We start from the raw sequence: 9,339 nt of genomic DNA on the forward strand, positions 1-9,339 counted from the left end.
CCCCTTTTTTTTTGTTAGTTTTCTTTTCTGGTTTTGTGTATTCTATTCTTTTTATTTATTTCCCTTTTAAGTTTACTTTTTACTTAATATTAAAATGATCCCTAAATTAGTAATACCATGAAACCACTGCCACAAAAGGTTTTATCCCAAAACAATTTAGTTTAGTATTTTATTTATTTATAAAAGCATTTAAATATCGGTTTTGCTACTGTTTTATTCGTTTTAGATTAATTACACATTTTATAAGAGTGTGGTTCCTCCACCATAATTACCTATGTATTATTTGGTTCACTCCGAACATTTAAATTTTAATATTTGAAAACTTTTATTGTTTACTCGATTTTTGAATTTGAAATTCGAACTAGGTTCCGAACTAACGCGAGTTTATCCACAGTAACCGAGGTGACGTGGCATCATTAGCGGGGATTACTGTAGCTTAATTACCCGGGCGTCACAAAATAGGTGCTGGAGAGATTTGATCCCTTGACCTGTAGGGCAAAACGAACTTTTTTTCAAAACTAGTGAACTTTTTTAAAATTCGATGAACTACTTTTCAAATTCGGTGAACTTTTTTCAAAATAGAATGAACAATTTTTTTCAAAATCGATGAACTTTTATCAAATCCAATGAACTTTTTTCCTTTTCGATGAACTTTTTAACAAAACCATGAACTCTTTGGAAATCCATGAACTGGTTTCGAAATTTAACGAACTGTTCTTAATTAGGAAAAATGATATTTTCCATATAATTTTCAAACTCAAAAATCTCAGTGGTATAGTTATGGCTGAGTAATAAATAGCGTGGTTGCATTAGTTCTAAAGCTGTTCACGTTGGTATTTGTTCACTAGCGCTCTAAGTTGTAGTGGTTAAGCTAAGCAATTACACGCAATTGTGGCGCGAGATTAATATCTCGTTCTGCCAATTTTTTGCGTGTTTTTTTTTGGAACAAATATGTTCCTGGGCCAAGCATAGAAACGGCCCAGAGAGGGCGCGCTGTAGGCGCCAACTTCCATGTTCCAGCGCCTACAGCGCTGAACAGGAGCTCGCCGCCTGTCTCACCAAACAGGGTCTCGCTTGCTATAAACGAGACAGAGTGGAAGCCTCACGTCGGGGAAGCCTAAGATGGTCCGGCCCAGCTGCGCGGGAGGCTACAACCTCTTTTTCGATTTTTCTTTATGTTTTACAATTTCTTTTTTCCTTTTTGCTTTATTATTTACTTTTGTTTATACTTTAAAAATATTTTAAATGTACATCACAAGAAAAACAGATAAAAACATTTGAAAATGTTGACCAAGCATTTGAAATATGTTTAATGTGTATAGACAAAATGTTTATCACGTATACGAAAAATGTATAAAAAATTTATCATGTATATGAAAAATATAAATCAAGCATTTGAAAAGTATTTGAAAAAAATGCTAATCAAGCATTTGGAAAAATTTAAATGTATATGGAAAAAATAACAACCATGTATTAAAAAAATGATGAATTTTTTTATCATGTATATGAAAAATGTTAATCAAGCGTTTCAAAAAATGTTGAACAAGTATTTGAAAAAAGTTAAGCAGGCATTCGGAAATGTTAAATGTATAGAAATAATGTTGATCAAGTGTTAATTTTTTTGAAATTTATTTACCATGTATATAAAAATGTTAATCAAGCATTTGGAAACATTTTTTCGAGAATGAAGAACATTGTTTTGTATTTGTGAACAAATATTAATAACAAGATACTTTTTTGAACTTCTAAACATTTTTAGAATTTTAGAAAAGAATTTGAAATTCTGAAGAACAAAAAGAAAATAAAACAACAAGAAAAAAGGAATTGAAAAATGAAATAAACAAACAGAAAAACAAAGAAAGAAAAAGAAAAATAGAAACAGAAAAAAATAGTGAAAAAACTGGTTCAAGAAGCTTCTAGAAGGTTCCCAAAACCGGTCAGGAACCTTCCAGAATGTTCCCAAAACCGGACACTGTAGCATGTACAAAATCTCATAATTGGGCCGACCCATCTTGATAGCTAGCACGCTCGCCTCTGTGCGAAGCAGCGTCAACTTGACGCAATGAGCGTCCGTTAGGATTTTCCCTCCTACAGCGCCAAACAGGAGCTCGCCGCCTGTCTCACCGAACAGGGTCTCGCTTGTTATAAACGAGACAGAGTGGAAGCCTCGCGTCGGGGACGCCCTAGATGGTCCGGCCCAGCTGTGCGGAAGGCTACAACCTCTTTTTCGGTTTTTCTTTATGTTTTTTAATTTCTGTTTTCTTTTTTGCTTTAGTTTTTACTTTTGCTATACTTTAAAAATATTCTAAATATACATCACAAGAAAAACAGATAAAAACATTTGAAAATGTTGACCAAGCATTTGAAAAATGTTTAATGTGTATAGACAAAGTGTTTATCACGTATACGAAAAATGTATAAAAAATTGATCATGTATATGACAAATGTGAATCAAGCATTTAAAAAACATTTGAAAAGTATTTGAAAAATGGTATGAAGCATTTGAAAAAACTTAAATATGTATGGAAAAATGGCAACCATGTATTAAAAAAATGATGAATTTTTTTATCAGGTATATGAAAAATGTTAATCAAGCGTTTCAAAAAAATGTTCAACAAGTATTTGAAAAACAATTTAATCAGGCATATGGAAATGTTAAAAATGTATAGAACAATTGTTGACCATGTGTTCTTTTTTTTTGAAATTTGTTTACCATGTATATAAAAATGTTAATCAAGCATTTGGAAAAAAATGTTTAACACGCATTCAAAAAATTTTAGTCAAGCATTTGAAGTTCTTAAAATGTGTATAGAAAATATGTTGACCACGTTTTATAAAATGATGAACTTTCTATCATGTACATAAAAATGTTAATCAAGCACAAAAATGTTGAATAAGTATTTAAAAATGTTGATCGAGCATTTGGAAAATGTTAAATATGTATAGAAAATAGGTTGGCCATGTATTATAAAAATGTTAAACTTGTATTTGAAATGTTAATCAAGAATGTTCTTTTAAAAGTGTTAAATATGTATTAAAAATGTTGACCATGTATTAAAAAGTATTAATATTTTATTTAAATTTTGTATCTTGTGTATTAGATTTTTTTTCTTGATGGATATGAAAAGTGTAGAATGAAAACTAAAAGAGAAAAAAACAGAAAGAAACAATGAAAACCAAAAAAGCACAATTTGTTTTTAAAATAAGACAAAAGAAACAAGTGCAAAAATTATGGAAAATAGTGAAAGTGATAAATAAAGAAAGAAAAAATTAAAACAATTAAAACCAAGAAAACCAAAGAAAACAATAGATAGAAGAATGAAAAGAAAAGAAAACAGAGGAAAAAAGCAAACAGGTGAAAAACAAAGAGAAAAGGAAAACAAAAAAAGTAGTGAAACCGAGAAGAAAGGAAGAGAAATATAAAAAAATCGGGAAACTATTGAGAAAACAGACATATCCGAAAAAATCTAGCAAAACCAGCGAAGGAAGCTCAGCCAGCCCAGCGAATGAGCGAACGAAGCACGACGAGCAATCGCGAATAGAAAAAACTGGGTCGGCCCGATAACTTCTTCGTAGAGGAAAGATATTCAGGGAGACAGAATAGTCTCGCTTAAAGCGAGAAATAGTCGCCGCGCTCCCCTTTTCACCCTCACAAAATCTAAATTATCTTCCCGTTTACCAGCGTGACGGAGAGGTTCGCGTGGCAGAGCCAGGAGGTTGGCCTGATGAGGTGACGGCGCAATGATGCCAGGCCAGAATCCGTGAGGCGATAATGCCGGACCCCAGGCCAGCCAACGTGACAGAGCAAGTCGAGGTGGTGAGGCGAGGAGGTCGGGCCGACAAGGTGATGATGTGGTGCGGTCGATGTTGGTCCAAACAAGTGATAGCGCGACGACTCAGGCATAGGTTGAAATCCATGAGGCGACGATGTCGGCATGGTGATGTCGAATTCCAAGCCGGCCAGTCGAGGTGACGGTGCAAAGATGTGTTTGTTGAGGTGTCAAAAAATGTTCTGTTTTCATTATATTTTTAAAAGTTAAAAATATGTTCATGTTTCCGAAAAATGTCCGTGCTGTTAAAACATTATTTGGAATTCCAATTTTGGTTTCATTATTAAAATTGTTCACAGATAAAAGATGATCTCATTTTTTGAAAAACGTCTGAGAATTTCAAAGAATGTTTGGGTTAAAAAAAACTCTCTCTGTCTCTTAAAAAAGTTGGCATTTTCAAAATGTTCTCATTTTTTCTATAGCTGATTTTTATTTTTCATAAAAAATCGAATCAAAAATTTCGATGTTGCTTCAAGAAAACGAACGATATTTTTTTTGGAAAACCGCTGGTACAGCAAGTGTGCAGAACGCTACAGTGAATCGTTGCTACAGAACGGACCCCGTTGGTACAGTCCTTTGTAAATGGGCCGGACCAGTCGTTGGTCCGTTGGGGCTCTCTGTTGGGACGCTGAGAGCGTCATATAGGGCCTCCCCCCTTGCCACCCTCACAAAATCTCGGGCTGTTTTCCCGTTCACCTACCTTCCCGTCCCCTTGCCCTTTCCGTTTCCCGCCTCCCCCAACCGCATAGAATGGCCGGCTCCGGCGGCTCTCCCGACGCCGACGATCCCAATTGCGGCGGAGATGGGGCTGAGCCCTCCAGCACTCCTCAAGAATCCGACGACCGCTACTCCGCGCCCGCCTCCCCTCTCAGTACTCGCCCGTCCGGTCAGCCCCCGGGGACTTCGGTCGTCGCCAAGGAGGGCTCCACCTCGTCCTCTGCCTGGGGATCTGATGACGACGACGAGCCCGCAGACAGATACAAGAACCCGGCCTCCGCTTCCTTCCTCTTGGGACCGTCGAGCAGCACCATGGGAGCGTCATCCTCCTCGTCCTCCTTCTCCTCGGACAGCTGGATCGGCAGCGACCGTACTTGCGGCGGCGCCTCGACCTCCAGCTCTCTGGACGCCTCCAACTACAGGGATCTCTACAGGGATCCACCCTCTGAGTGGATGTATAATCAGGTATTGCAAGAAATCCAATGCGTTCTTGATTTGGGAATTTGCAAGAAACCTAGTACGTTCTCGATTTGGGAATCATTTCTGTGGATGTTTTGACCAAGAAAGATTGATCTTGGACTTGTGTGTTTGAATCTTTGATTATGGTTGCAATTTTAACAGTGCACAGGCTTGGAAAGATTCACGAAGGTAGGTTCTTGTAGGTGTCCATGCTTAGAAAGATTCGTCAATTTCGATTTTCTGCATCGCCTTATACTTGTCTAATACCCTGCAAATATACAACCTACTGTCTCTTAGATAACAAAAAGAAATGTGAGAGTTGAAAGCAAATATTATGCTTTCCCTACTTTCTTGCTAACTCTGTTGGGGATGCCAATGATTTACATGGTCGGTCTTCTGCAAGGCTTGTAAAATCATAGCACTGTTAAAGTCCTATATGATTGCCTCTTTCAGACGTAAGCTGGAAAATAAATTAAAATTTACTCCCTCCATCCCAAATATAATATCGTTTTCCAAGCTATATTGTGGGACGGAGGGAGTAAATCTTGCTTCTGCACCTCATTATATTCCATATTGAAATTTCCAACGAAAAAAATTCCATATTGAAATTTGCGTGCTTCTGTGTGTGGAGTTGTGTTATCCATGAAAAGTTTTGGCTTTGCTCGAGCAAACCCATGACTTGTATCTCTGCATCCTTTTTCTTGGAAGTGTACATAGCGCAGGTCGTCTTTAGAGTGTAGCAGTTGTACTAATGCTAAATGGCATTTGTTCATAGTCACTTCTTTTATGGATTTCACATTTAGCAGTCCATGTTATTGGCTTTATATGAATTTTAGCATTATAAATTAGTCAAGTGTAGAAAAATAGAACATTGGCATAGATAGGCAGCAGCAGAAACATGAATAGTCTGCACCTTTTTCTTTTCAAAAAGGGGGCAATTCCCCGGCCCCATGAAAATGGTGTACCTGTGAAGGTTTCTTAGACTCGCTAGCTGAGAATTTTGTTTGTCACAAATCTTGCTAATTTAGATGTCAGATATTTATTATCCAAAAAAATTATACCATATGAATAATATGAATTGTACAACCAATTTCTTTGTTAAATATTACATGTCTTGCCCAGTTATGCAATGGCTACTTATTTTTTGTTGCATTTTTACAAAGCCGATGTTTACAGTCGATTCTTTGGTCACCAGCACGAAATCTGAATCAATAACAGATACTGTTATAAGATAAGCTACTCTACAATGGTTTGCTTACTTTCTTGGTGAACCCTCTTCTATGCTTGAAATACTTAGTGCTCTTGAAGTCCCATATGCTTGGCTCTTTCAGTTTCAGGTATAAGGTGAATTTTTTTGTTGGCTGTATAAAATTCACCATCTCGTAGATGTCAAAACAAAATGTGAGTCCACACCAGATATTATAAGTTCAGCTACGCTTGGTGGTTTCTGTAATTTCTTGCTTAGTCCATTGGGGATGTCAATGGTGCCTCTTCATTTACATGACCAGTCTTCTTTGCTTCAACTTCAAGGCTTGTAAAATCTTAGGGCTGTTAAAGTCCCACATGATCGCCTCTTTCAGGCATAAGGTGGAAAAAAATTAAAAAAATTGTCTTGCTTCTGCACCCCAGTATATTCCATATTGAAATGTGTGTACTTCTATCTGTCGAGTTGTGTGTTATTAATGAATAGTTTCGCTTTGCTCAAACATAAGTTTGTAGCACACCAATATTTACAGTTCTTCGCTTTCTGAAGTTTCCGCTTTTCTTATAAAAGTGTTGGGTCTCCTACAGCCAAGGCCGCAAATGTAAACAGTGACTACAATCCAACTCAGATTGAAACTAGGCATCCTGCAAACTGTTCACAATTCTTCTGTAAATAAAACAAAAGTTTACGTTTGTTTTGTTTTCAGATTCTGGAAGCTCCTTTCTGGAGTCACGAGGCATCTGATGCTGTGAGGGCTTCTTGGAGAGACGAGTACGAGGCTTGTGATGATGTAAGGGTTGCTTTTCAAATGCTTAGTTTAATTAACTATGCTTCAACATTCCTTTCTTAACCTCTCTGCACCTTCAGTTTTCTATGGTTTTGCAGACATCACAAAATGGCTGCAAAAAAATTCTTCAAAAGGTTAACTTTAATAGGATATTCTCTGATTTTATCATTGAGGCTAGAGATTTCAATTTGGGAAATAACATTTGTTTTACTAATTGAAATCTTGTTTCGGTGCAGGAACCTTTATCATCTCTACCGCATGAGTTTGAAAATGAAATTATGAAAGATAAGGCAAAAGTAATATGACTTGTGAGCTGTTATATTTCTACTTGATTTGTGTCCTCACTTGTTTGTTATATATTCTCATCTATTGTGTGCGATTCTGCAGAAACTTTCGGCTAATTACTCTGAATATCGGAAAGTATCTGGAGACGGGAGTTGCTTTTACAGATCGTTCATATACTCATACCTGGTACACTAGTATCTTGTTGCTAAATTTCTTCCAGTTCTGCACCTTAAAGTTCTTGGTGGTTGGTGCTGCTTACATTTTGTCCTTTGGGTCTATAGGAGCAGCTTGTGAACGTATCTCACAAGGAGGAGCTACGTTTACTTGGTGCACTCGAACCTATGTGGGAAAAATTCCAAAGGCTTCATTTGCCTGGTTCATATTCAGATCTCCATGATGTAAGGCTTCCTGCATTGTTTCATCCACCAATTTTCTAGTTTTGAACCACCAAGTGCACTTAAGTTATATATTAATAATATTGTAATTCGTCCAGGCTTTTGCGGGCTTCATACTGGAATGTATGGAACAAAAACAAAAACTGTCAGTAAGGTGGGTTTGCATTAACATTTTCGCAAGAATAAACTGTGTTGCGTACTTATGTTATAAATTTTGTTGCAGTGGCTATCAAGAGTGGCTTTTCCAGGAGAGTCAAAATGAGCAGAAGTTTGCGAACAGTGAGAATATACAACAATTTTCTTAGTTATCTTGCCAACTTACTCTAATTTTCTGACTCCAACTATTTTTGTTTTGTGTTTAGTACTTTTGTATCTTCGACTTGTGACAGCTATTGAGATATGCACTGAGGTTGAAACTTTTAAGCCATACATAAAAGAACTTGGTCAAGGAATGGCCGATGCAATAGGGGTGAGTATTTCCTTTAGATGATGCAGTAATCTTCTATGCATAATTGAGTGTCATATGTACATTAGAAGCAAATGGTATTGCCTTTCTTGTCTGCTAGTTATGATTTGTCTGTGTGATGGAACTGCATAGTAGGAGCTGAATTTCATCATAATACTTGTACCAGCAACTGGAATTTTATGGAAAGGAAATGATGTGAAATCCTCACTGTCAGACGCCTTATGTGTTTTTGAATTGCAGTACTGCCGCCGGAAGGTTCTCCCAGTGTACAGAGATGCAGATCAAGTGAATCTCATTGCGCTCACCCATGTCCTACAGGTGCCACTCCGAGTTGTTAACGTTGACGTTGCACCGATTGAGGAGCCTAACATCCACATCATCTACGAGTCACCAGATTCCTTGGTTCCTACTGTGACACTACTGTATAGACCAGGGCATTATGATATCATCTACGAGAAGTCATAGCTGTAGATTGTAGTAACAGATATCATATGACATGTCGCAGGAGAGTTGCTAGCCGCGTTGCGATATACTGTATAAATAACTCTTGTTGTGTACATCAGCTGCACATATGCACTATTACTCTTTTCCTTCCTTATATATGTGGGGTGAAAAACTACAGGAAATTGCATTGTGACCTCTTTCCTGTATTTTGGCTATTCCCTAAAAATATCACTAGACTATGACCTCTTTCCAAAATGCCACTCAGTTCTCTAATATTCCCAAAAAGCACTTCCATTTGTTCTCAGCACATTGTGCTAGTCAACTCTGGACACGGATCCACGATCCATTGGTTGTTTGAGCCAATTATGTTAGCCTGATCCTTGTAGGAAAACAATTATGTCAGTCTGATGCCGTTATGATGTTGTGATAATTCTGCTTTGTATGCCATATAATCGTTGTTAAAATTTATGTCGTAAATTTAGGCAAATTGCTGCCAAAACTTCTGCTGGAAACAAGCACTACTTCATTTTTCTTCTTATGGTGGGGGTGAAGAGGTGAACAAGTGATGGCAAAGCGTATGCTCGGTTGATGACCAAAACGAATGCTATTGTTTTTTTCTCATGACCCAAACATAAGTCTTGCTTGGGTTGGCCATGCCTGTGCTCTTTATACAGCGTCAGTAAAGTTTGCTTGCCAATATTGATCAAAACATGGGCAACTAAACACATGACATCAAATCGAGTTATGTTTCA

The 9,339-nt window shown here is 37.3% G+C and overlaps 1 protein-coding gene across 1 annotated transcript; it reads left to right on the forward strand.

Annotated features, from left to right (window-relative positions):
- The first annotated feature begins 4,518 nt into the window (after nucleotides 1-4,518).
- Nucleotides 4,519-8,725, forward strand: LOC119340407 (OVARIAN TUMOR DOMAIN-containing deubiquitinating enzyme 1-like). Its single transcript, XM_037612315.1, has 10 exons — nucleotides 4,519-5,012; nucleotides 6,917-7,000; nucleotides 7,078-7,131; nucleotides 7,234-7,293; nucleotides 7,385-7,468; nucleotides 7,564-7,680; nucleotides 7,776-7,831; nucleotides 7,901-7,956; nucleotides 8,040-8,146; nucleotides 8,384-8,725. Exons 1-10 carry the CDS (start codon nucleotides 4,581-4,583, stop codon nucleotides 8,606-8,608), a joined length of 1,275 nt encoding a protein of 424 aa, XP_037468212.1. The 5' UTR covers nucleotides 4,519-4,580; the 3' UTR covers nucleotides 8,609-8,725.
- The last annotated feature ends 614 nt before the right edge of the window (nucleotides 8,726-9,339 follow it).

Source organism: Triticum dicoccoides, chromosome 7B (genome assembly GCF_002162155.2).
Source record: "Triticum dicoccoides isolate Atlit2015 ecotype Zavitan chromosome 7B, WEW_v2.0, whole genome shotgun sequence".
NCBI lineage: Eukaryota > Viridiplantae > Streptophyta > Magnoliopsida > Poales > Poaceae > Triticum > Triticum dicoccoides.